The sequence below is a fragment of the Toxotes jaculatrix genome, chromosome 3 (genome assembly GCF_017976425.1).
Source record: "Toxotes jaculatrix isolate fToxJac2 chromosome 3, fToxJac2.pri, whole genome shotgun sequence".
Classification (NCBI taxonomy): Eukaryota; Metazoa; Chordata; class Actinopteri; family Toxotidae; genus Toxotes; species Toxotes jaculatrix.
The window spans coordinates 29,492,629-29,519,347 of record NC_054396.1 but is presented as its reverse complement, the minus strand read 5'-3'; the positions used below and the strand labels follow the sequence as shown (position 1 = coordinate 29,519,347).

Genomic DNA, 26,719 nt, shown 5'->3' with positions numbered 1-26,719 from the left:
CCACATCAGACCATCACTCCCAGCATTTCTAATCCTACGATGAATTTTAAGAGAGAATTAAAATCTGTTAAATGTTATTTCCTGCCCCGTCTTCTTTGCCTCCACCTCCTGCCAGTGTGAGCGTCAAGTGAAAACCTTAGTTCCCTCCACTAACAGTTATTCCTCAGTACAGCAGAGTAGCTGTGAGGAAACAGACTGAATTAAAAGAAAAAAAAAACAGGTTGGATGATTTGACTCAGATCTTCACTGTATCGTCTAAAACAGCAGCACTGCAGCTGTTTTATTTAAATACACAAGCTTCTCATTTAAATGCCATTAACTTCCTAATGTGACTCATAATGGTTCATTCAGAGGCCACTCAGCTTCCCGGAGGGGGGAGTCCCCCCCCCCCCATCTCTGACCCGGGACATTATAACTGAGTCACTGTTTATGCAGACCGTCTGTGTAACTCTGCTGAAGATTTAAACGCCTCGCTTTGGACTGAGAAGAGATTATGAACCATTTTTAAAACCCGGTGGATGCTGTCATCAGGTGAACAGCCTCCATGGTTTATACACATGCCCACTGTCCATATACACATGCACACACCGATGCACAGTAACAATGCAGTAGACTGCAGCGTCTTTCCACATCATTTTCAGGCCGGCTTGAGACGCCATACATTTCTGTCTCTCTGCGTCTCTCTCCGTCTCCCTCCCCCCGTCTCCTTGTTCTCATCCGCTCAGCTTTGTACCTCATTCACCGAGCTCTGTTCTGCAGTAATTGAATGTGTCCTCGCCGCATATTCCTGCAATTACTTGCTGCTGTCGAGAGCAATTCAGCACACGCAGCATTCAGCGTAAATCGATGTCATTCAGTATCCTACAGCACTGTTTTGATTTGGTGGAAAACGTATATTTGTTCCTTGAGGGTGTACAATAAACACAGAACAAGACGTTCTGCTCCTTTTCCCTTTCCGCCTGTCCGCAGTACACGGACTGCGTTGGCTGTGAAAGGCCCAGAGAGTCTGAGGAGACGTGAATGTCAGTCCAGAAAACTGGACCAAACTTTCTGTCTTTCTTTTTGTGTTTTCTGGACTGGAGGGACATGGTCTGGACAGAGCTGCTTGGTTCAAGTAAAAATATGTTTGACCAACATTTAAGTGAGTGAAACTGAAATGATATTTGGCATTTGGATGGAATAATGGTTCACATGCAGGACAGCATGTAATGATTATTTTCATTCTTATTTTTTCAGAACAACAGATCAAAACACATAAAGTGTAATTTTACATCATTAAAGTAAAAAATGACTTGAATAATTAATCAGTTATCAAAAATAACTGATTCACTGACCAATCGTTTCAGTTCTAGTCACACGCTGAACATGAATCTTCAGTATTTGTACATAATGGTGGAAATGAGACTGTTAAAGTCGCATTAATGTTGTTTTTTATATTACATCAATGATCATAAACTCAGAACTGCTTCATAACAGACTGAAGTTACACAACACTGAAGTTCTGACTCAGATTAGCAGGAAGCCAGATTGTGTTGATTGAGGGGAAACTGGGATTGTAAAGTGACACTGGTGTGCAGTGTGATGATGGCACTGAGCGCTGCAGCCATGTTGTTTAGAAACACTTGATTTTTTTGTTAGTTTCTTTCTCAGCTGAAACGTTTCTCTGCTTTTTGTGCACTTGTTAGACAGAACAGGAGAAAGAGAGTAGCTATAATGTGATCGTTGTGTTTGTTGAGGTGGTCGTCGGCCGTGCGGGACTTTGTAAATAGCAGAGCTGCAGGTTTGTCATCAGCTGAGCTGGGATTTTACACCAGAGATGACGGGAAGGGAGGGAAACATTTCATCGAGCTAACGACGGGTTTCCATCCCACTTCAAAACACCCACACCTGACAATAACATAACATAATTCATCTCACTCATTCATCGCCATCGTTGTTCTTGGTGCTCATCCTGTAACTGACAGAGGTGCAGTTCTTACTGAGAACAGCTAAAGGTTTCTCACTAACTTCAGTGTTTCAGGTATTTACAGCAGGTTTCAGCAGTGGCAGATTAAACCACCTCCTTATATGTTGCGAGCCACTGAGTCGCTGCACTGATGCAACTGGGGATTAAGTGCCTTGCTCCAGGGCACTTCAGCAGTTAGATGCTGATGTTGAGAGAGGAGCGCCTCTCATGCTGTTCCTCATGCTGATTCTTACGTTGCTTCTCGGGGCGTTCGAGACGGCAGCTCTCTGGTTGGTTGCTTGATTTGTTTTTTGTTTTTTTCCAACCACTGAAGCTCCCGCCGCCCGATGATGCTTTGACCATGAATGACTCCTGTTCTCACATCATCCCCATCAGGTTACAGTGCTTTTAGAAAAGGACATTTAATGGAGGTTTTACCAGTTAAGCAGTGAGTTGGACTTGCAGTACTTAATGAGAGAAAGCAGTTTATTACATTTTAAAAAGGGGGGTGAGCAGGTAAAAGTTCAGTTTCCATCACGTTTTACCTGAAAAAAAAAAAAAAAAAAGCACCTGTGCTTAGAGACATTTAATGGTCTGTTCTGACGCCGCCCCCCGTTTTCCCTCTGGGAGGAAAGTCTGAAACCGTGTGTATATATATTAACTGAGATTTACAGAAGTGCAGTGTATTTCAGCAGATGTCTGTTTGTGGAAAAGGAAGAAGGTACTTGAAGAAAACATACTGTAGTGATTGCATTGTCGCTTATTCATATTACTTATGGAACACACATAAAGACAAAATATATGTACATGAGATTTTCAAACTGGTGGCAGACACTGTCACAGGTTTCTGTTTAAACTTATTTATTCAGCTGGGTTCTGTGCGTTTCACAGAGGGCAAAGGGTCCTCTGAAAATTTGCCTCTTTCATGGATATTGTACGTAGACCTGGGATAAACTGCCCCTGACACCAAACTCATTCACTCTGATGGAGCTGGATTTATCTGCCTCAGAGTCCCGACCTGCCAAACCTCAGTCCTCGTCTTTCTCACTTCCTCCTCTTGCTGTGCATCAATGGTGTAAACATAACTTCAGTTCAAAAGAGGAAGCAGGGGACTTTGTTGCCTCTGTGGCAGGCAGATAGGTTCAATAAACCATTAAAAAAAAAAAACTACCACTTTACTGTTTAGCTTCACAGTTTCTTCAGAAAAGCAGCAGAGACGCTGATGTCCGGTCAGAGCTCGGCGTCTTTTTGTCCCAGGTCTGGTGATATTCCGGTGGGTTTGGACAACAGTGAGTTGCCTTTAAAGGTAGACTTAGTGATCTGATTATGCCACTCCCAAACAGGGCTGACACTCACCTGAGACGGTGCCTCTGCATCACAGTCGATCACAAAAACACCAACAGTCACTGAAAGCAACACAACGATTCAGCTGCAGTTTCGTCTCTTAGTTTCTGTGGGACAGTGGGACACCACAGTCTTCTTTTACCAGCTGTACTGTACTGACTGTATTTTACAGAGAGCACAGCAGATCTTTCTTCACAGTTTTAAATTAACGGCAAATACACGATTTGATTGATTCAAGAAATAAATGAAAATTGATTTGGCTTTAAATGGATTTCTCTGTTTTTCCAGTCAGTTAACTTTCACTGCTTCTGAATCTACATGTAGCTTCTCCACATCTTCCTGTCTCTTGTACAGTGTGTCGTGTCTCAGGGCGTCTCTCTTCTTTCTTTACCAAACTACAAACACTTTTAAGCAAATTGTTAAAGAAAAAGTTCACAATCTTTCAAGTCTGTCTTAAACCAGTAGTCAGGTTTCATGAACACGAGGAATGAGGACAGCAAGAAAACACTTTCCTGACAGACCTGAAGACGTCTGAGAACCTTAAACCGTCCACAGGTTCGTTAACATGTCAGCCGTTTCACATTCACCAGTCACACCGATGAAACTGGTTCTGAGATTAAAAGTCATTAATGCTTCCAGAAATGCCTCAGAGATAAAAACCCATCTTACAGCTCTCAGTGTGTCAGTGCACATTCCAGCTGGAACAGAACAAACCACCTGGGATTGTTCTGGGTTTGGAGTGTGGCTTCACGTGGCTAAGTCTTCCTTTAACTTGCCTGTTGTTGCCTTTAATTTCTAATGTTCTCTTTTCTTAAGAAAAAAAAGTATATATATATGTAGGTGAATGAAAACATATCAGAGGTAGTCTGGTCAGACTTTTTGAAGTAACAAGATATATTGAAGTTCTTTGGATAATATCACAATAACTACTAATACTGCTCGTAGGGAGATTTTATCAGATATAGCTTTAAGAGAGATTCAGTTCAGTTAGTTTTTCTTACAAAGAAAAAGACGTTTTCTGTAAATAGAGTATGATTTTTGTTTGGTTTTGGGTTTTTTGACTAAATGGGTTGATTATAAAATCAAAATGAAAAAAATCGAATCTTGGCTCACTTCTTTACATGCAAAATGATGCACCCTTTTTTTTGGTTTGTGGATTTTTTATAGAGTCATCATGTTGTCCTTTCCAGTCGGATATCAAATATCAGCTCATGTAAATAGAAAAACCAACAAAAGCTTTTGAAGGTTTTGTATTTTTATTTCTCTCTCTCATTTAAGATGAGCGTCATCATCCTTTGCACATAACCATTTTTATGACAGTGCTTCTATTGGACAGACACGTTTTCGTTAAACACTTGAGAAGATGATTCTATAATTCCAGGTTTATTTCTAATGAGAGAAAGTTTTATTATTTCTTGTTAACACGACTGGAACAGAAATGTTTTTGTTTTGTTGGGTTTTTTTTTTTAATGTTTGGTTTGGTTTTACTGTCTCATGCCAATTATATACCAATAACACAATGTTCTGTTAACAATGAAATGTCAATAAAAGTGAAAACTTCATTGTGTAAGTCTTGTTTTTCATTTGAATTTCATCTGTTTTGTTTCCTAAATCTTTCGAACCCTCCAGTGCACATGCATCTGTTTATGAAAATGTCCCAATGAAAATGTTGATTTATTCATCCTTTATATATGAAGAATTCTTTTTTATATTTAGCGTGTCGGTTTTGTTGTCCTCTGTCTTACCTTAATGTCCTCGGATATTTTATCTCTCTTTGAGCTCATTGTGTGAAGCAGCAGGAAAGTGTTTTCAAACTCACACAGATGCTGATGTTTTTGTTGCTCTGTTGTTTTTCCTGCTCAGGAAGATAAAAAAACACTGAGATAATGTTTCAGCAGACCTGATCTTATATGGATCAGCAGCTCCATTATCAGTTTTGTGGCATTTGTGAGACTGTGTGCAGTATGAATCTACCAGATGTGCATGATGACTCTGCTGTGAGGTATTTTGCTGAAATATCCCTTTAGCCCTTTAGAGATATATATACTCACCTGCTGTGGTGATATGTAATATGTTAAACCACCTGCCCAGTAATGGGACTGGACACACTGGCTCTGCAGATGCTGTCGCCTGCAACACCATTTTTATTTCAGAGCATAATGTTAATGTGTTTTCATTTTCACAGGAACATTTTATTTCTCTTATCGCGGCCAAATGGATCGTTGGTCAGACTCAGTGTCTGCCAATATAATTGTTCTAAATAGGTCAATGCATCAACATTCACCACAGCTAAAGTTTCCCTGTGGAGGTTTTTGAGCATCAGTGTCATTACAGAGCGACAGTTTGATGAGTCGGCCCAGTGATGTTTGTTCTACCAGCATCCAGACAGGGTTTCTCCTCTTCCTCCTCTCTGGACTCTGTTTCCCAACATTCACTGTGTTTCTGCATGTTAATGAATTCATTTCAGTCAAATGTTTGTGTAATTTGTGTAGTTTAATTTCTGTTTCACAGAGATTTAATCTGTCGAGGGTTTAGTTTCCACTTCCCAAAATCTCCTCGTACTTTTTCACTTTGATTCATTTACTGAAAGAGCATGAAACCATGTCCTCTGACTGTCCAACCACCAAAATCCAGATGGGAGGAGTCTCCTTAAGTTGTCACCTTGTGCAGCATCAAAGCTTTCAAGCAGAAGAAAGTGACTTTTTGCCTCTTTTTTTTTAGCCTGTCAGGTAATATGCAAGCTGACCTACGGTCTAGGTTGTATGTGAAATCCTGCAGACGCTGCTGAGGGCTGAAAAAGTCCTGCATGTCCAAACTTTAAAAAGTAATTTAGCTGTTTTTATAATTCTCCAGAATTGATCATCAATCAAAAATAATGCATTAACTGTCATTGTAGGTTTGTGGTGACGATGTTGTTTATAATGAAGTTTTCAAAAATGATATTAGTAAAAATATCTCATTTACTTCCATCAGTTTTCAGGTTGTATGTTACTTTAATTCATTTCAGTGTTGAAAAATAATGAAACACAAATGGGAAAAAAAACAAACAAACATCATTATTCACAACAAATCACACAACTGATTTGGCTCAAATTCAAATCTCACAGTTTCGCAGTGCTTGTATTTACAGATGCAGACCAGTCTGAGGAGGAGCAGGAGGAAGCAGGAGAGTTTATATAATATCTGTGTTAATGGACAAAAGCTGCCGAGCATCTACACAGTGTCATTTACAGCAGCAGATAATACTGAATCTAAGAGCTCACCTGTGTTACACACAGCATTCAGGTCTGTTGCTTCATGTTTTCCTTCCAGAATAAACATTCACTGAGCTGTGACATGGTTTAGACCAGGAGGACCATCGTCTGAGACACGCCCAGGACGCTCTGAGGACGTCCTCTGACAAGCAGCGGTGGAACAACAGACAGCAACTCAGACCCCACATGGCTTTCATCTTCTCCCTCAGATGTCCTCACAAGCTGCTGTACCAGGACCAGTTTAGTACCAGTTGGTGCAGGTGATCATGAAACACATGTTGTCTACCCGCCTGTTTCCCATCCTGCACTGGGGCAGCTCTCCTGGGGTGTCTGTGGAAGAACGGTCTATCATCGTTTTGTTTTGTGTGACATCTGTTTTTAGGATAATAAGGAGTTAAAGACGGCAACAAACCTAGTTTTCACAGAATCTGAAATCTGCATCATGAAACCTGAACATTATATTCTGTCATGTAAAAGTAGTTCATCACTTTCTGCCCTGAATGTGAGTGTTTACCTTCAGAGGCAGCAGAAGCTGAACCGTCAGCTGCAGAAGACTCGTGGTGTTTTTCAGTCTCGTCCTCTTTCTCCTCAGCCTTTCTCTCACGGCTCTGCTCTCCTCCCATCATCAACGCAGCAGGTCACACCTGAGCACAGACACACAGGTACAGGTGTGTAGAGCGGCCACCGTGATGTTCAGTCTGTCGTCTTTGCTCTGAACCACACTGTGACAGAGAGCTGAGTGACAGAGCAGATGCAGGAGATCAGACATCGGGTAAATCATGAAATTAAAAGTTTGAAAGAAAAGTTTGATGATAAATTTCTTCACTTTCCTGCTAAAAGTTAGAAGGAGACTGATCAGTCTGTCACGTCTTTAGGTTCAGTGTGAGGCCACAGCCAGTAGCTGGTTAGCTTAGCTTAGCATAAAGACTGGAAACGGGGGGCAACAGTTTGCTGAAGCCTTGAATTTAATGTAGAGAAATGAGAGTGGTATCAATCTTTTCATCCAACTCTCTGCCAGGAAGCAGCTGTAATCATTTTAATGTGGTTTAACGTGGAAGCGACAGGTGGTTATTTTTAATCATATATTTTAGTCTTTTCGCGGCAATTTTCTGACAAAAACTAAAACAGAATAATGCCAGTCTCATCGAAGAGGAGACAAAAGATGGACGATCAGTTTAGAAAGACACAGAACGCATTCAGATGTGTGCAGACCAAGATGGAATGAGATGGAGAACAGAGAGTGAGAGTGGACAGAGATAGAAAGACCTTGATAGAGAGGAAGAGGGATCACAGCCTCCCCTGGTTATCAGCTCGGACATCTCTAATCCTGTCCAGAGTGATCCGTCCAGGACGCCAATCCAATCAAACACAACACAATCAGTTTAGCGGACGCAGCTGATGGGATCATCTTACTCTGCTTAACACTTTACACGATCGCTGTGCGAGCCGTGAAAGCTTTCCGGGCGGTCAGTAATGCATGCTGGGAAATTACACGACTTGGAGGGTTTTTAGATGTTATTCTCAGAGGACTCAGGACAGAGACCAGCTCTGAGAAGACAACAGCCCGGCAGCACCGTCCATCAGGGCTGCGACTAATGACTTATTTTCACTGATAATCCATTTGCTGATTATTTCCCAGTCATCCTGCAGCGCAAAGAGAAAATGAAGACAAATGTCACAAGCTTCCAGATTCCAGCTGAATATTTCGTTTGAATAATACTTCAACATATAAGACATATAATCAGTTATCTTTTATTTTCAGTCCATCGACTAATTGATTAATTGGCAGCTCTAACTTATGTAAAAGATGAACCTACTAGCTTAGCCTCATACTTTTCACTTAAGACTTTCAAAAGTTCAATATTTCTCTCTAAAATACAGAAGAGTATAAAGAGTCAGTCTGCCAAATATTTTCTCAATCAATTGTTCACACTATAAAATATAAAACTTCAGCAAAAATGAGAGAAAAATTACTTTTAAAAAACGTAATTTACTGTAAAAGATATTTTTTACTCCGTTTCCTTTGGACATTGTGATCCTTCAGATTTGTCCTGGGACTCCACTGAACTGATCGATCGGTTAATCAATTAATCGACCTCCGTATCAGTGTCAGTGTCCTTCAAACCCCGCTGAATGATCTGCTGGTCCGGACAGATCCGAGAGCCACAGGCCTGAGAGCTGCTCGGACGTTTCTGTCTCAGATTCTGGGGCAAACAGGAACAAAATGCTGCTGAATATTTTCACACTCCCAGAACTGATTTTATTCACAGCACAGTGACAAACGGAGCTCGTAGCCGGAGCCTCCGTGAGCTGATAGAAGTAACGGGTGGCAGTAAAGTTTTGACCGAGCCTTTTAAAACGAGAAATGAATGGCCTCTCGAACGCTGAGGGCGTCTGGACGAACTGCAAAGCATTAACCTGTGATCATTTTCACATAAAAGTTGATTATGGGACCGACCTTTACTGCAGACTGAAACATGGACGGGAGAGGGGTGGGGACCTCCTGCTGGACGGACATCAACACTAAACCACAGCAACAGTGGCACTGAGTAAAATACAGTGTTATGACTGAAACTATGGTGTTACTGTGGTGGGTGGGGGTTAGGCGCTTACTTTGGTTGTAGCCTGAAGTCTCAGTGTGATGTTAGACTTTATAGGAGACTTGTCTCTGAGAAGGATTAACTGGTTTTTCACGGCCTGTTCTCTTTTAAATAATCAGGCCGATACGTCGATCACCCTCCTGGATGGCCTTTGGTTTCAGTCCGCAGCATCGGAATGGGCCCCTGAGCACAGACAGGTGAGAGGCCCCCCAGCCCTCCTACACAGGGTCCTCAGACCCCAGACTCTTTTCCGTCTTTGTCTCTTAATGAGCACTTTGTGTCCCTTTATAGTCACTGTGTGTTTCTTCGTGGTGATTTTGTGTCTTCTCACTTCTCTGAATGAAATGTGAATTTTGTGTCTGTATGAATTTTGTGTGTAGGAGGTCACGGGTGAAATGTGTGATGATGGACGGTGTGTGGGACTCGTCCCTGGATTCTGGGACCCTCCTCTGGACCTGCCATCTCATCCTACGCTGTTCCCTCCACTGCAGTCACCTGTCATACTCCATCCACCCACCAGATGTCCCCGGACTTTCTCCCTGTCTCTATGTCCACCTGCTCACCTGTTTTCCATTTTCTCAATCACCTGAGCTTCCCTGCCCACACACACACACACACACACACACACACACACACACACACACACACACACCCTCAGTCAGTGTCAGATTGTCTTTTCCTGCAGGTGTGTTTTCCTGCAGCCTGCTGGTGGTTACCTGTCGTCTACCTGCAGGATCATCCATCAGCCTGTAAGTCTGATTTACTTCAGTTTATCTGTTAAAGTTTCTTCACTGAACCAGAGTCTGTGTCTGTAACATCTTTCCTTTCCAAGTGAGCGAGATATAAAAGATAAAAAGGCAACAACTGAGTTTCTGGAGAAACCCTGATCTGATTTTTTTCTAATAACTGTGAGCACTTCACAGAAACACAGCAGATTTAATCTGAGCGGCTGCGTTGAAATGGAACAGCTGAGCTGAGTGTAACACGTTAATCCGAGCTACACATGCTTCATTCATGAACTTAAGAGCATCTCAATCAGCATTCAGAGCCGTCGCCTCACTTCCCCTCCCCAGCTGTCTGTGCAGCGCGAGCCACAGCTGGAGAGAAAGCTAAATATAGCTCCTCTCTCTCTCTTTCTCTCAGATATTGTTTTGTCTTGACTCGCGCGCCTCCTCCTCTCTGCTTCCGTCCTCTGCCACTGGAAACAAACTGAATCCGCCCAACACAAACCTTCATGTGACCCACGACGAGCAGCTGCTGTTGTTCACCCCTTCCTCCTCCTTTCCTTTCCTTTCTTTCCTTATGACTTGATACTTTGAGGGTTGGTAGTTTGATTCCTGAGGACAACCCCACTGACGACAGGCTGAATCTGAATTCATGGTGAAGGATAAGTTTCCACTAAATGGCGTCTTTTCCTTTGCTTCAGTAAATTACAAACTTTGGGCATTGATGGGTTTCACCAGCCAGGAAATAATTAAGATAAATAACCTCACAGCAGCAGATTAATTACACCCTGTCTGATTTATCGATTTGAGCGGGACTGAGTTTGTTTCAGCTTTATTCTTCTTCCTCCAGCTCGACAAACCGGTATCACTGAATCAGGACCGCATGTTTTCAGCTGATGGATTTCAAAAGGGCCATCGAGCAAAGCAGCAACAGTTAGCCGCTCGACATTAAATTTATCTGCAGTAAATTTGAAATTGTAATAACTGACAAATGCCAACGTTTGCTGGTTCCAGCTTCTTAAATGTGAAGCAGATTTCCTGCTTTTCTTTGTCATATATGACAGTAGACTGAATCTCTTTGGGGATGGGACATCTAGTCCAACAAAACAAGACATTTAAAGATGTCAGCTTGAGATATTTTGAAATTATAATGAGCATCTTTCCCTATTTTATTTTCTTTTTTGGGCCTGCTCTCTGAATGTCAACAGGACGCTGGAGGAAGAGCTTTCTTTGAATTTCACATCTATTGTCTGTTGTACTGTTTGTAGAGAATATGTGAAGACAATGATCATTTTCCACAATCTGGGAAAAAAGTCTGTAACCGAGACTGAATGAATGAATGAATGAATGATCATCATCAGTTTCAGGCTCTGATATAAAGAAAATAAGATGATAAACCTGAGGAAGCAGAAACCTGAGCCGACTGCACCTCATCTCAGGTGGACTCGGTGTAAACACGCAGCCTGTGGACGAAGGTGACTCCACCTGCAGCGCCGTTAACCAATGAACGTTAAGGCTGAAACTTGGATCATGTGATGGTGTCGGACTCGGTCTCTGCTTTATCAGGAAATAACGGCCTATTAAAGAAAACACCGCAGAACCGGAGCCTTGATAAGCTGTGTTAGTGTAACACGTCGGTCTCATGTTGATCCATGTTCACTGTGTTTGTGTGCGACATGTTTACAACAATCATGGCTCCGCCTACAGAGGAAGCAGACAGGACAGAGGCGTGTGTCTGTGTGTGTGTGTCCGTGTGTGTGTGTGTGTGATTGTTAGCTGCTGTCAGGAACAGAAATTAAGTTTGTCCCACCTAATCGACCCCCACGTAGCCTGCGAGACCCGTCCGTCTCTGTCGGCCGCTGCCGCTTCCGATTAGCCTGCGGTGTTTCCAGGCAGAGTCTCCCAACCGACGTGTCTGCGGAGCGGAACCGTCCACAGATCGTCTGTGAGAGAGAGGATCGCTCACTCCGTCAGTTATATCAGACACAGTCTGCACCGTGGTGGAGGAGGCGCTGGACTCAGCAGTGAAAATGCTGTGTTCTGAGTGACAACATGAAATTAGGCTGAACAGTTTAATTATTAACATTCTGGCCTGATGGTGGCGCTAATGAAATATAGAATAAATATTCTGAATAGCACAAATCCTTCATCACACAAATGAAAACACACTAAAGGAAATCTAATTATAACACTATTGCATTAAGAGCAGCAAACTAAAACTAAAACCTGACCTTTCTGACCTTTCTGACCTTCCTTCATGCAAAATCATCAGTAATGTCATCATATGAAATCTGCTCCCCTGTTGAGTGATTGATACTGATGACAGCAAGGCCAGAGAGCCGTTCCTGAGACATGGCTGACCTCAGGTACGGCTTGATCAACTTTAGCTTTGAAAAGCTCCTCTGTGCTTGAGCCACAGTGACTGGCAGAGTAAGTGCAATCCTGAGAGAAAAAACAAAACCATGCAGGAGTGATACCTCTCACTTCACACACGCGCTCTTTGTCTCCTCCTCCGTCCTAGCTTGTCCTCCCCTCACCCCCCCCCCCACCTGCGGCAGTGACGTCACACAGGTGGCGCGCTAATGGAAGTGTCAACAAACAAGACGTCACACGGAGGGGCCGACGTGATTGGCTCAGTGTTGATCCCGATGCTGCACGAGGAGAGAGGAGGAGAACGGCGACGGCTGCAGTTGCTATGCAGGTTATTGAGGGAGGGTGGCTCACGCACGAGCACGGAGACGCGCGCGCACACACACACACACTGAGCATCTGGGGTAAAAACAATGTTTGTGGAGCAGCTGATGAGGAGGAAGCATGAAACCACCTGATGAGATGAATCTGAGCGGGAACATCAGTGTTTGGACAGTTACAGTTTTTTTTTTAAATCTTCAGCCTCTAAACTTCATTTTAAAATAAAATATATTTTTTATAACATTTACGTTAACCAGGTGTCAGCTTTACTTTGAGCAGGTGGGCATCAGAGAGAACTGTGTTTGAGATGTGGCCGTTGTAACGAAGCGGTCAGAGTTCAGGGACCCGGACAGATACACACAAACTAAACCATCATATTTAATATTAAGTGTAAAATCCTTTGCAGCCAGCGACGGGCTAAAGTCCTCGGCTCACAGATGTCATTGGACGCTGCCACCAGGTGGGATAGGGATGAGTTTGACTGTCCAACCAGTCTGTAGAACTGAAGAAGCTTTTCAGATCAGAGATGAAACGTCTCCAAGCTTCAAAGTCCAGTTGCTTCAGTCAGTCGTGTTTTTCTCCACACCGTCTGTGTTCCTCTCTGAGAACTACAGAGTTCTCACTGTGGAGAGACGACACACATAAATCTGTTTTATGTTGTTGGTGTTTTTGTTTTTCGTTTCCGTTTGTTTAGTTATTTGTTTTTTTACTTTATTGAAAACAATCACATTCAAACTATAACAACATATGAAATTTAATTATTTCTTTTTTCTTAAGGAATTTTATTTGGCAAGTCAACAAACAGAAAAAAAACGTTTTTAAAAAAACGAAAAAACAAAACAAAACGTTTTTATGACGTAGGCTACGTCCTTTCGTCACCACGTTGACCCTGAAGCGGAAGTGAACACGTGGGGTAGAAGGGAACCACCACACACACGCTTGGAGGCCACGAAACTTTCTCCGGTAATTTGTCGTCTTTTAACTGGAGTTTATTTAAAAACGAACGTCACCGCGTGCGAAGCGGAAGCTGCCCGACGGCGAAACGCGCGTTAACGTGACGTTTCTCCGCTCGGGCACCTGGACGGTTTACTGTTAGCTAGCTGTTTAGCCGATTAGCTTCGTCTGGCCCGCAGATACTCTGATGAACAGGCTGTGTGTGTGTGTGTGTGTGTGTGTGTGTCCGAGCTGAACCGTGAGTGTGTCTCTGTGCTGTTCCAGGATCAGCTGCGAAGCCCCGCTCTCCGTCACCATGGCCGTCAGAGCATCGTTTGAGAAAAACAACGAGATCGGCTGCTTCGCCAAACTCACCAACACCTACTGTCTGGTGGCGATCGGAGGCTCCGAGAACTTCTACAGGTGAAGGTTTCACGTTTGTTTGGCTCGGACAGCCACGGGGGCTCGGCTCGGTCCGGAGATCACGGACCAGGCCCGAGCCTCTGCAGCTGCTGTCCCCGCGGTGTAATCTGTCTGTTCACGGGACGTCAGGTGTGTCAGCCTGAGTGACGCGAGGTACCGTCACCAGGTAGAAAGAAACACGAGAGGAAGCAAACAGTGGTGAACATACTGATCAGGTGGAAATCAGATCTGAGCTCCTGCGTCCTACCTGTCTCCTACAGAGACACGCGGACATGTTCAGCTTTCATCTGAATGTTCAAAGATAAAGTTATTTATGCTGATTGTTCCACACAGGTGACATGCTGAGTATATTAAAGAGGGAGGAGTGAATAATCAAAGAGAAGTGTCTGTAATCCCTTTATTCTGCAGAAGAAACAGTTTGGTTTTCAGAAAATATGAAAAAATGTTTTTATTTCCAAAAGAGTTCCTGTGTCAGATTTACACCAGCAGAGTTTCCGTGTTAAAGTCCTTCATTGGACCTGAACACAGGCTGTGGCTCATCTGATGGACACGTCTGAGGGTTTATTACACCGTGGAGATTTTTGTGATAACTTTAATCTTAACTGTTTATTTAGAGAGTAGAACATGTTTGAGGTTTGAGACCAGCACGAATGAGTTAATGTTACTCTAATCATCAGAGGAGAGAGCACGGCACCGTGCAGAGGTTTTACTAACTGCATTCATTAACGTATAGTGAACATTAAGTTGATGTGTTGTGTGTAAAATGTTTTTTAATCTGTAGGTTTCAAACAGAGACACTGTTCTTCCACACAGAATAACACACAAGGTAAAACGTGACTTAATAGATTTCATGAATCTATTAAAACTCCCTCTGTTCACTAGAGCATCTCAGCATCACCGTCAGCAGGTTATTTTAGCTGGAACAAAACTAATTATGGAAATTTAGATTTTATGTAAAGGATACCTGGGGGTTTTGGGTGAGTGATAGTCAGCTCCGGTTTAACAGCATGATGATCAGTGATCGGTTTGTGCTGCAGTAAATAACAGGCTGCTGTTTGTGTGACCGCAGTGTGTTTGAAGGGGAGCTGTCAGAAACAATCCCAGTGGTTCACGCGTCCATAGCAGGCTGTCGCATCATAGGGAGGATGTGTGTGGGTGAGTAATGCACCGACACACACACACACACACACAAACAACTCTTCAGTCTTTTTCCTCTTTCATCCAGCTTCTGGAAATATTTACAGCATATCGATCCTTTACAACAACACCTGTCCCTTCATCCGTTCACAACACTCATGTTTTCTCATGTAAAACAGACCAAACAGAAGGAAAAGCTCAGCACAGACTCTTTTGCGTTGCTCACGTCGTCTCTGTCTGTGATCAGGGAACCGTCACGGCCTTTTGGTGCCGAACAACACGACCGACCAGGAGCTGCAGCACATCAGGAACTCTCTGCCAGACACAGTGAGGATCCAGAGAGTGGAGGAGAGGCTGTCTGCTCTCGGCAACGTCATCGCCTGCAACGACTACGTAGCACTGGTCCACCCCGACCTCGACAGGGTGAGACAGATAAACACACACAAACACACACAGACACACACTCTCCACGTGCACTTAATCAAATTAGGATTTTGCTTAAATGATCAGTTGATGCTAAGTTGAATAATCCTAACATCACTTCAGTGATTAATCAAGTAAAATGTCAAATATTTCTGATTTTCCCTGTTTCCTGTCATCATGGCCTCAGTATTCATGGCTCACTGGTGATTAATATCACATAAATAATCCGTGATGGATTGTTCGAGCTGTAGGTCCCATGCTTTCGTGATATCACAGAAGTAACTTGATGAAATCTCAGCGACTCAGTGGCGTTTCTCCAGAAAATCATTTGAAGCTGTTCACCTCCCTCCACCTGTGTGTTTCCCTCCCTCCGTTCAGGAGACAGAGGAGATCCTGGCAGACACTCTGAAGGTGGAGGTTTTCCGTCAGACGGTGGCAGAGCAGGTTCTGGTCGGGTCCTACTGCACATTCAGCAACCAGGGAGGCCTGGTCCACCCAAAGACGTCTATAGAAGACCAGGACGAGCTGTCGTCTCTGCTCCAGGTTCCTCTGGTGGTGAGTGTCCTGGGTATAAGTGGATTAGAGCTTCTGCTAACTTTCTTCTTTCCCCCTGTTGGCAGCTTTTTGGTCCTCTGTGTCTCTCACACTCAGTGTCCTGAAATAGAATAGAAGCTCGTTTATTCTGCTGAAAATGTCAAGGAGAGTGGAGCAGCTGTGAAATAAACATCAGTGTGGAAACAAAAAGAAAAAGAAAAACAACTGATAATCTACAGAAAAGCATAACTCACAACACAGGACCATTAAACCAGAGACGGAGTCAAAGCAGAGACGTTCAGATTAGAACTGACACTGTTACCTCAGCAGGACACACGTCTCCGCAGTGAAGTTTGCTCTTATTAAGTCTTATTGACTTTACTGAATGTTATTAGTTGATTAGTTCGTCACAGTCAGGAGGACGGACTCTGATGACTGTCCCTGGAGCTCAGCTGCTGGAGCGGCTAATACAAGTGAGTGAAATGTAGTGTGCACCGGTAAAGCTGACTTCCTGTTCAGGCCGGCACCGTGAACCGGGGCAGCGAGGTGATCGCCGCGGGGATGGTGGTCAACGACTGGTGTGCGTTCTGCGGCCTGGACACAACCAGCACCGAGCTGTCCGTCATCGAGAGCGTCTTCAGACTCAGCGACACGACTCAACCCTCCGCCATCGCCACCAGCATGAGGGACTCGCTGATCGACAGGTGAGCAACACACACACATACATGATGACTTGCGTCTCACTGGATGTGGTCCTGTCCCATCTGCTGTCTTCTGTGTCTCTGTCTCCTGTGTGTTTTCTGTCTCCTCCTCCAGATTAATTTGCTGTTTCACTTTTTTAGCGATGATGAAATTCAAGATAAGTTGTCGCCTAAAACTTTGTCCTGGTTGTTAAAGGGCTTCAAACGGACACAGCACATTTACCCACAATTCATTCAAGACTGAGTTACTCCTCATGGGACTAGTTCAGCATTTTGGGAAAAATGAAGCTGCATCAGGCAGCTAGTTAGCTTAGCGTAAAGACTGGAATCAAAGGGAAACAGCTAGCCTCCGTCCAGCAGGGACAGATTTCACCGACAGGCTGAGATCACTGATGAAAACTGGACATCTTCTTTGTTCATTCTGTACAAAACTGTGTTCACAAACGCAAAATGGTCCCAACAAACAATAAAAGTCCTCCAAGTTTTTATTGTAAAACTGGTTCAGCATCAGTTTAGTTTCCTGGAAAGCTGCAGATTTTCAGCGGTTTTGGCGAAACTGTGCCAGAACCTTCCTCCTTCAGCCTCCGGCTGTTAAAACCTTTCCACAGCTCTGCCTCCCTGCTGTTTCTGTCTCTCAGCAGCTAAAATCAATTCATTCTGAAGAACAGTCCTTCTCCCGGTTTTCATCCCCTCCCGATCTCCTGTTCAGTCTGAAAATAAGTCGGAGTTACGGGAACAGTGGGTCGTTAAACGTTGTTTCCCTGACTTTAACCGCCGCCTCTCCTCTGCTCTGTTTCCCATCAGCATGGCGTAAGCCGCCTCTGCAGTTTCCTGCCGTCGAGGAGTTCTGCTGCCCTTCGTCTGGTCTCACACGTGAAGCCACCAGGCAGCTGGACCTCATTCCCCAACCTAAAAATCCTCCTCCCACATAATACAGTTCACTCTCATTCAGAAATCACGGCTCTGCAGATGTATTACACTGATCCTTTTTCACACTTGGTCTAATCTTTCTATTTCCTTTCTGATCTTTCTGAAACAGGTTTAGCTGTTCGTGCACCACCTCACCATTAAGTTTGACGGGGGCTGGTGGAGATAATTGGTTTTTCAAAACGGAGGCGGTTGTTCAGAGAGTTAAATTTGTTCGTGTGTCCAACGCTAACAACGGAGAGGAAGCTGATGTTTCAGCCTCTGTGGCTCTTTGTGAATATTTGTTTTAACCAAACTGGTAGAAATAAGATTTAACATTTTCTCCCAGTTTGGATAAAAAGTCCAGTTTCTGTGCCTGTATCATTAGGAATGTGTCTGAGCTCTGTTGGTGAGAGTCAGTGCTCTGGATGTCATTCTGAAGCCTGATGGGAAATTGACCGTTGCCTTGACAGAATCATCTCCCTAATGCTTCAGCAACTGTTGAGGCAACTCTGAGGGGGTGACAGAATCCCAGCAGGCTTTTGCTTTTTGTTTTTGTTTTTGTTTTTGTTTTGTTTTGGTTCCTCACTGTTGCCTGCAGCTGTAAGGGATTCCCATCAACACACTCCCACCTCCACACTGCCAGCTGTATCAGCATCCTGAGTCACAACACGTGTCTGATGCTTGGAGAGTGAAACCCGCTGCTGCTGCTTTAGTCGAGGAAACTGTAAGAACAAAAATTAAGAAATGACATGTAGAGAAGTTAGTGAAGGCGATGACGTATCTGAACGGATGTTCAGGGCTTCCCTCCTTTCTGAGATCTGGAGTCACAGGATCTGAATTTGTAATGTGCAGCAAACATGAAGTCTGATAAATATCCACAGGTAGTGTGATTTCAGTGTCACTGGGTTTGAAAGAAATGTTTAGAAGAGAAAGCAACAGGTAAAAGCAGGTGGATGTTTTTCCTCCGGCTGTATGATGGAGGCCTGGCCGATGTCTCGTAAAATAAAATAAATCACCCTGTTTTTATCTCTGGGATGTTTTCTTTGGTGTTTGAAAATCCAGGATCAGAACTAGTTGCAGAAAAGTTGATTGATAGAAAAATATTGTACATGTTTTGATCGTTTTTGTTAAGAAAAATATTTTTAAAAATATATTCTTCAGCTTCTCAGGTTCCAGCTTCTGAAATGTCTTCGTCAGACGTCAGAGGAAACTGAATCCTTTGGGTTTTGGACTTTTCAAAGGACGAAACGAGAGATTAGAAGATGTAAAGATGTAAGTTTGGGCTGAAACACGTTTGTGATGGATATTTTTTTTCAGTTTTCTGACATTTTAAAGGCCAAACAATCGATTGCTTTTAAAAAAGAAAAAGAATTTACACTTATCATTAGTGGCATGAGTTGTGAGCAACTGTTCAAGGCCCAAAGAGCTAAAATTATTATTTATCAAATATTTCAGAAGAGCCCAAAAATCCAGGGACCTTTCGGAGGGGCCCGACCCCTATGTTGGGCCCCTCACCAATGCTGCAGAAGCATCAGTGACTCAGTATTAATTATTGATTAATGGTATGATGCCACAGATAATAATCCATCAGAATCATCACAACAGGCGAGAAAAACTGTTTAAAGGCAACTTTTTTATTTACTTCTTGGCAAATGCTTTGAATAAGGTTGTAGCAATGCGTCTATGTACACCCCTCCAAACAGTGACAATGTCAGAAAGCCTAAAGAAAACACACTTTGTAATACAGCTCGATTATATGATCGTTTATACGCACACAGTTTTTTGTTTGTTTCAAACATACACGTACACTTATTTCAGTTTTTGGTTTGGGAAACATCTAAAAAGACTTGTAATTTTTTTTCTAAATAAAACAATACAATTATATCTATAGCATAAAATCAATAAAATATTTATAAAAAAAGTCAAAACATGCAAAGGTTTGTAGTGCATCAAAACCTTTTTTCTATAAAGTCTTATTAAACAAAGGCAGACGAACGTACAGATACAGAGCAGCAGTGCTCTACAGAAGAGGAGCAGATACAAAAAGAAGAGAGAATTATTATATAGATACAGTAATTCCTAAAAAAAACTCTATGCCAACTCTTTTTTTAATATTTGTATTAATTTATGTGCAAAAGAAGCTCATTCATTTCCTACATTAAATACATTTTATTATGTCTAATGCTCAACTCTATGCTACCATGACACACGCAGCAAACTTACAAGCTGTGTAACACGAGGCCAGGAGGAGACGCCGCCCTCACGGTGGAGAAATGATATTAAATCAGGGCCAAAGGATAAAGAATCCCACAGAGTGCCAAAACAAAAACATCTGTTCATCTACAACACCTGTGTACCACTGTGGAGACGCCATCTCCTCCTGTGCTGCCACTTCTGACCAGCAGCGTCACTTCCGGGCTTGATAACAACTCGCTTGCTGAAATTTTCATGTCCTAAGTTTGTGTTTTTTATTTTGTACTCTCAGAAACACAATCCCTCCAAAACAAACCAAACCAAGCATGAAAAGCAAGCAAGCGTTTGACTTTACGGCTGCTGGAGCAGAGCATCCCTCGTGTGTTCGTTCAGACCAGCTGCCTAACATCTACTGGATAGGCCTTTAAATCTGCTTCACCTGATTGGTTGCTGATGGCGTTATATGTGGTTAAATGTGTGGGGGGGTGGGGCCTTGTGCAGGAAGACAGATGAGTAGTGATACTAAGGTGTATTGTGCTTACGGGCAAAAAGACATAAACTTCAGTCTGAGAATAATGGCTGTTAACGTGCTGTCGACCTGCCACACCTGATGCGGCAGCGCGTAGCTGCGTTTCGTACGTTACAGTAGCTTTACAGAGGAGGGGGTGGAGCAGTGACCACCACTAAGACAGATGATATCTGATTAACAGCGTTACCCAGCAGAGCTGCTGGTCTCACGTGTCTTATCAAACCTACAGAGGCGTGAAGGGAGAAATATTGCACATGTAAAATTACTGTAACTGCTCCGAACTTTCCCAGGATTACAGTCGTTTTTAGCCTGATTGTCAGCTACTCGGTAGCCAGCAGCGAGTTGGCAAGTTGAGCTTCAGGCTGACGGTAAATGTATGATTAAAACAAACTCAGAACTAGTTATACAACGCAAACTAAACTACAGTTAATATTTCAAACAGAAGACAAGAATTAAAAAACTAAAACGTGAGTTAAAAAAAGGTTAAAAGGTAAAACAATCACTACGAATCTACCTTCTAGCTTGAACTACTGCTGCTGCAATGATGAGGATATAAACTGACACAGCAAATTAATGGATAGTTATGAACCAAGCTGTGCTGTGCTTTCACCTGCGGTATCTGTGACTTCATCATCCAAGCTTCAGGTTACATCTTAAACTTGCAAGCGACTGCCTGCCTTCAGGTTTAGCTTGTCTAATACATGTATATGTATATGTATAGCTTTGAGGATGAAAATCAATCAATCAATCAATCAATAGTGTTTTTGTGAAACTTTACAGACAGCTTCCCAACTTGGTTTGTCCCGCCCTTTCAAATTAAGAGACCTCAGCCCACGTGGGACCAAAAGCAGGACCGAGCGATGAGATAAAGCACTCAGAGTTACCCCAGGTGTGATTCTGATTTCTAACTCTGAGGGCAGGAAAGACTCTGGCTTTTGTAGCTAGTGTTGTAACTTACTGACCAATCTGAAAAAGGTGCTCGACTACGACAGAGAGCGAGGGACACGAGGTGTCTGTCACATACACACGGACTGACGGGGTTTTGCTACGTGGGCCTGTGATGCAACAAAGTGGAGAGGATCATGGAGTTTGGTGGTTTCTGGTCGGTTCTGACCCCACATACCTCTCTTTTCCTCTCATGCGCCCCCCCCCCCCCCCCCTCCACCCTCTCCCCCCGATCTCCCAGCACCTGAAGATGTCCCGCTCTCCCTCCCCGTCCCCCTCTCCCTTCCTAGCAGCCGAAGGTCTCCTGCGAGGCGTAGACCATGTAGAGGAAGCCGTCCTCGTCTCTCTCCTGCTCGTAGATCTCGGAGATGGGTGTGGACACTGACACCATGCTGTGCTGGTTGACCAGCAGGAAGAAGGCCTGCGTGGGGTTCAGCTGCAGCCGACGCCTGGTGAGACACACACACACACACACACACACACTCAGCACTTTTAGGGAAAAAACTTTTGTTTAGTTTGTTTTTGTTTATCTGAAATGGTCAACATTAACATTAAATATCAGACATGCGTATTTCTGGATAACTCAGTCTTTCATTTCATTTTCAGTTTATGTAAAAATGATATATTTCTCAATCTTTCGTTGTTGCTCCATGTTTCAGCTCTGCTCTCGTTTTTAGCTCACTCTCTCATGTTTCACCTCCTCTCAGTCTCCTCTTCCCTCCTCACTTTCCCCCCCAGCCTTCAGTTTTGGGTCAGTGCTCGTCGTCAGTTCTAAGCAGGGATCTACAACATGTCGGCCATTTCAGAATTCACTGCAGTGAATCTGTGGCCAGTGTACTTCTCAGGGCTGATTTACAGCACCGACACGTGTGCCTTTATATTTCTGCCCAATCAGCTGTTGAGGTTAATAATGATCAATGATCCCGTCAGCGCCCCCAGATGTATGATGGCGTTTCTGCAGGGTGGGACAGTAAAATCTAAACTCACTGCTCGTTATTCTCTAACTCTACGTTCAGTTGTCTCTGTTTTTCATCCCTTTGGTTTGAAGCAGTGCTTGTAAACAAACTTGTCAGCTGCAGCCTCAGCAAGATACACACACACACACACACTTCAACTTACTCTTATGGTATGTAAAACACTTCCACTGCATTCTAACAGACAGCTCCAAATATATACCACATACCGAACATACACCTCAGTGAACTTAACCTGTGCTGGTGTCCAGTTCAGTAACCTGTTATAACCTGCAGTGTGTGTGTGTGTGTGTGTGTGTGTGTCTTTGTTTACCTGATGATCTTGACCAGCTCACTCATGTTGACGTGGTCAGGTACCAGGAACTTGGTCTTGTCCAAAACAGGCAACTGCTTCTCTCCCTTGTATCGCTCAATGATCACCTGCAGCACAAAGCACAGCACACTGGACATCAGTGTCGTCCACACAGTGCAGGTCTGAGGTACTTTCCTTTAACACTCCCACTACATGCTGCTCCACTTCTGCAATTCAGAGGCAAATACTATACTTTTTACTCCACTACATTTATTTGATAGCTCGAGCTGCTCTGCAGATTGAGATAAATAATACAAAATATAATGAACAAATAAATGATCGTGTTAATGTAACACTTTATTGATCCCAAGGGGGAAATCCGCAAGCTAGCCTGTATATAAAGTCATTAAAAATACATTCACTATAGCATCATGATTGATTGTGACTGACTGATCCTTATCTTAATGACTTCAGATGTTATTTGTATTGTTTCTCATCTAACATTTGAATAAGCAGATTTCCCAGAATATAAGGTTATTTAGCAGAACAGATTTCTGACATTAAATCTGATTAAATTAGAAATGGCTTGTGACAGGCGACGCGTATCACTGGTGTCTGCACTGTGGTGTGTTAAAGAGCAGTGAGGTGTGTTGTGATTTGAACAGCAGCTTACAGGGATCTTGTTGGGGTGCTGCTCCCGGATCTGCTGCACCTCTTTGCACCGGTCAGCTGTGGGCAACAAAACACAAAAATACGCTTTCAACTCATCTTCACTACATGAAGCTGTGGCTCCTCTGCTAATGTCTGGTTTTGGCTTTTTCAGTTCAAAATGAGGAATGTATTAATACAACCCGGCCCCTTTTTTCTCTTTCTCCTAAAAAAAGAAAGCATGATGTGTACATTAAAAAAAATGTCCCATGTCCCATCCCTCCTGATGGGGACCCTGCATGTTTAGCCTGTTTGCCCACATTCATTTCAGGCACTGGGTTTGGTTTCTGTCAGAAAATCCACAGGAAGTGACAAACTGCACGTTCAGGTGAAAGTAAAAAAAAAAAGTCTCCTACAGCAGCAGTAAGTCTGTGTTGTGTCCAGTCATTGCCAGACTTTTTAATGATGGCAGATCCTTTTGTTTCTGTTATCCACGCCCCACCAGCCGCTGAGACCAGGGGGGACGGACAGTTAGCTGCTATCACCGTCTGTGATCTGTGATGTTTATTGTGCAGTGTGTCGGCTTAATGACTGTCTTTGAGTGTCTCTTCCCTCATTGTAACTGAACTGGTCATGTTCTTTTCTTCTTTCTAGGTTGAGCAAATCATTGTTTGTCGACCTAATTTACATGTTTTGCATGTTTCCATATGATTTGTGTATTTGTGAATATTGCCTTTAATTCCTGCAGTATTCCTCTGTCCACAGTACCTGCTGAAGCTTTACACTGTTTTACCACCTCACTATCTAATTTTACAACATACACAGCCCTCTGTAAATAGCCTACTGCCCTATTTCAGAAAGAAAAAAAAAAAACTTCAGCTATTTTTTAAACAGTGGCTGGGTCCAAAGCTCAGATCGCACTGAGGAGCAACAGAGACCAGTGAATGGTTTCTTTGTTTAGGGCTGGGGATGTTTTTCTTACCCAGGAATGGGCACAGTCTGTGCTAATTACTAGAATATCAGCATATTTATCAAAAGATAAATATGCTTCACTCTGCAGATCATATTTAAATCTTATCAGGAATAAGATAATCCAATATTACTCTCTTGTTCTGGGTAAAATTCCCTTCCCCAGCTTTGCATCAGAGCTGCCCCACCTATAACCAGAACATCCATCTCTTTAAAAAAGAACAGTACTTTCAGAACAGGCTCTATTATTCCTGCTGTGAGATCCGACCTGAGCTCCTCGCTGCGTGTCCAAGGTTTATCAGATATTTTGCATTTCATACGCTTCGTATCACTGTTAACAAGCCTGCAACCCCTACCAACCCTGTAATTAACTACTGAGTAAACCCGAATAACCCAACTAGTTAACATCTGTTCACTCAGGCTCATGTTTATTGTTATATAATAGCAGAGTAATGTGTGTCAGTGTGACAAACAGCGGCCAACCACCTCATAAAACAGGTCAGCGCGGCCGGTTAGTCACCGTGAAACATTATCACTTAACTGACTCTGGTATCTCCGGTCTGAGAACTTTATATGACCCAGCTGCAGCGACAGTAAACGGAGTGTTTTCCGTCCTAACCACGGCTCTGCTGCTTATCCCATATTTCTCTGTATGGCAAGATTATGCAATACAGCCCGGGCTCCTCCCTTCCAGCACAGGGGCCGTCGTCTGGCCTCATATTACAACATAAATCACTGAGCACGTGTACTGGGATAATGTGTCAGCACATGTTGTTTTCCTTTGAGCAAACACGAAATGTTAGCTGCTTACACAGTCCACCTAGCTTACCCAAAGCTGTTAACGGCAGGCCAGGCTAGCTGCGAGGCTTCTGAAGCTAATGTGACAGTGACCCAGATGGGGTTTTTTGGGCATTAACAGCCAAGGAGCAAATCCCCAGGGCAAAAAAAAAGACGCTGCCCGTAAAGTTACGGCGTCGATGTCTTTCAGTTCCATTTAACATGTTGACTTTACTCCAGATTTGCGAACAAAAAGTAATATTCTCTGAACTTAACGCCCAGAAGCTTCTCCCTCAGGCTGCTGTGGCTATAAGCCATAAGATCTAGCTTCGAGCCGCCGTGGAACACCTGTAACGGCTACGATGCTGTAACACACAGGTAATGACCGTGTAACGACACTTGTCAGCAGTCGGGGGAGAGCTGGGTGGCTAACAGGCCGGCTAGCCGCACAGCTTCTCCGCTCGGCGGCCGTTTCCAGGCAGCTAACGTTAGCTAACACTGCCTCGGCGGTTTCTTACCAAATGTCCTCCTTTGTTTGAAGGGTCTGTCGGACGGCATCTCTGTCAGTGTTATTACACCGTCACAGCCTAACGAATAACGCAGTACAGCTGCTTATAACGCAACCCGGTGACAATGGAAGCTGCTTGGGTTTCAGCGGAGCGTCTCCCGTCGTCCCTCCGGTCAGACGGTCTGTGGTCTGAAGCCAAAACAGCTCCGGACAAACAAAGCAAGCAAACCCAGCCGCTGACGTCATCCGCTGCTTTTAAAGGGGACGCGCACCTTTTTATTTTTTTATTTTTTTAACTGCCCGAGTCTCCACAGCATCCTGTTATTATCAGTTATATATCAGGTATTCCTCTTAAACTGCTGATTCTCACAGAGTACTGTAATGGTATTGAGCCATGGAAGGCCTACCGCGCACAGGCACCTCATATGAACCCTAACCGATATTAATATTAGAGCCTCTGTATGAGTTGTTGTACGTTATATGTTGTTAATATTTCTTGTCTGAGAGTTATCATGCTCAGGTTAAAGACACAAAATGACCAAAAAGACACAAAAAATAGACAAAAAAGAACTAAAACAGAGATGAAAAATGGCTAAATATATTTAAATGACCACAAAGAGACAAAACTCAACCAAAAAAATAGACATAAACAAATGCAAAGGAGATGCAAAACATCTGTAGTCTTTTTGTGTCTCTCAGTGTGGGGGGCCTTTCACCTTGTCTGTGCCCAAAGCCCCGTTTGTTCATAATCCATCCATGCAAGTCTTACAAGAAGCTCAGTGCTGTGTCATGTTGTACTAACAGGTCATGATGCAGGGTTTATGCCCACAGTCATCACACTGAGCTCAGCTTTGTGTTTGTTGTAAATGTCACGCTCTTCACCGGTGAGATAAAGTACTGAACCTCATTCACTCAGGTGCTGTTCTCATGTTCAACTTTGAGGTCATTTCCTTGGTTATTTCTGGTATAATTTTGACCATTTATCTTCTGACCCAACTTGTGTTAATGTTACTGTGTTGAATTTAAGAATTGAGGGAGCACGTGTTTAAGAGGAGGTGGTTTATAGGATTTATTGGTAATTGTTAGGTAATAGTCATTCTTCTCACTGAGACATCTCCTCTTCTAGCACCTCTTGTTTCTGTGTTGTTGTTGTGTCCATCAGCACCTTGATAAACTGACTGCACTGATGTAGAGGTGTTCAGTGTGTGTAGTACAGCCTGAGTACGACTGACTTGAGTCTCTAGAGGAGTTTGGTGAAACAGTTG

At 43.4% G+C, this 26,719-nt stretch overlaps 2 protein-coding genes and 1 long non-coding RNA gene across 5 annotated transcripts; 1 reads left to right on the top strand and 2 right to left on the bottom strand.

Moving 5' to 3' along the window:
- Positions 1-6,262: 6,262 nt before the first annotated feature.
- Positions 6,263-11,829, bottom strand: LOC121179895. 3 transcript variants are annotated; one of them, XR_005893897.1, is made up of 3 exons: positions 11,679-11,829; positions 7,058-7,278; positions 6,263-6,873 (listed from the first exon to the last, which is right to left on the bottom strand). It is a non-coding gene; the product is annotated as an uncharacterized LOC121179895 (long non-coding RNA). The 3 variants fall into 3 exon arrangements; XR_005893899.1 differs by having other exon boundaries at positions 7,058-7,265; positions 11,679-11,826; XR_005893898.1 differs by having other exon boundaries at positions 7,058-7,187; positions 11,679-11,825.
- Positions 11,830-13,436: 1,607 nt separating this feature from the next.
- On the top strand, positions 13,437-18,639 carry eif6 (eukaryotic translation initiation factor 6). Its single transcript, XM_041033275.1, has 7 exons — positions 13,437-13,522; positions 13,778-13,915; positions 14,985-15,070; positions 15,300-15,475; positions 15,854-16,030; positions 16,529-16,713; positions 17,515-18,639. The coding sequence occupies exons 2-7, from the start codon at positions 13,809-13,811 to the stop codon at positions 17,522-17,524; spliced, it is 741 nt and encodes a 246-aa protein (XP_040889209.1). The 5' UTR covers positions 13,437-13,522; positions 13,778-13,808; the 3' UTR covers positions 17,525-18,639.
- Positions 18,640-20,263: 1,624 nt separating this feature from the next.
- On the bottom strand, positions 20,264-25,666 carry map1lc3a (microtubule-associated protein 1 light chain 3 alpha). Its single transcript, XM_041033276.1, has 4 exons — positions 25,465-25,666; positions 23,226-23,281; positions 22,574-22,680; positions 20,264-21,735 (listed from the first exon to the last, which is right to left on the bottom strand). Exons 1-4 carry the CDS (start codon positions 25,502-25,504, stop codon positions 21,573-21,575), a joined length of 366 nt encoding a protein of 121 aa, XP_040889210.1. The 5' UTR covers positions 25,505-25,666; the 3' UTR covers positions 20,264-21,572.
- Positions 25,667-26,719: the final 1,053 nt, after the last annotated feature.

Excerpts from the sequence above, each read along its gene's own strand:
- map1lc3a (XM_041033276.1), bottom strand. The coding sequence starts at position 25,504 with ATGCCGTCCGACAGACCCTTCAAACAAAGGAGGACATTTG. Across the intron at positions 23,282-25,464 it reads CAAACAAAGGAGGACATTTG|CTGACCGGTGCAAAGAGGTG; the intron begins GTAAGAAACCGC and ends TGTTGCCCACAG. Across the intron at positions 22,681-23,225 it reads AGCACCCCAACAAGATCCCT|GTGATCATTGAGCGATACAA; the intron begins GTAAGCTGCTGT and ends TTTGTGCTGCAG.
- eif6 (XM_041033275.1), top strand. The coding sequence starts at position 13,809 with ATGGCCGTCAGAGCATCGTTTGAGAAAAACAACGAGATCGGCTGCTTC. Across the intron at positions 13,916-14,984 it reads GGCTCCGAGAACTTCTACAG|TGTGTTTGAAGGGGAGCTGT; the intron begins GTGAAGGTTTCA and ends GTGTGACCGCAG. Across the intron at positions 15,476-15,853 it reads TCCACCCCGACCTCGACAGG|GAGACAGAGGAGATCCTGGC; the intron begins GTGAGACAGATA and ends CCCTCCGTTCAG.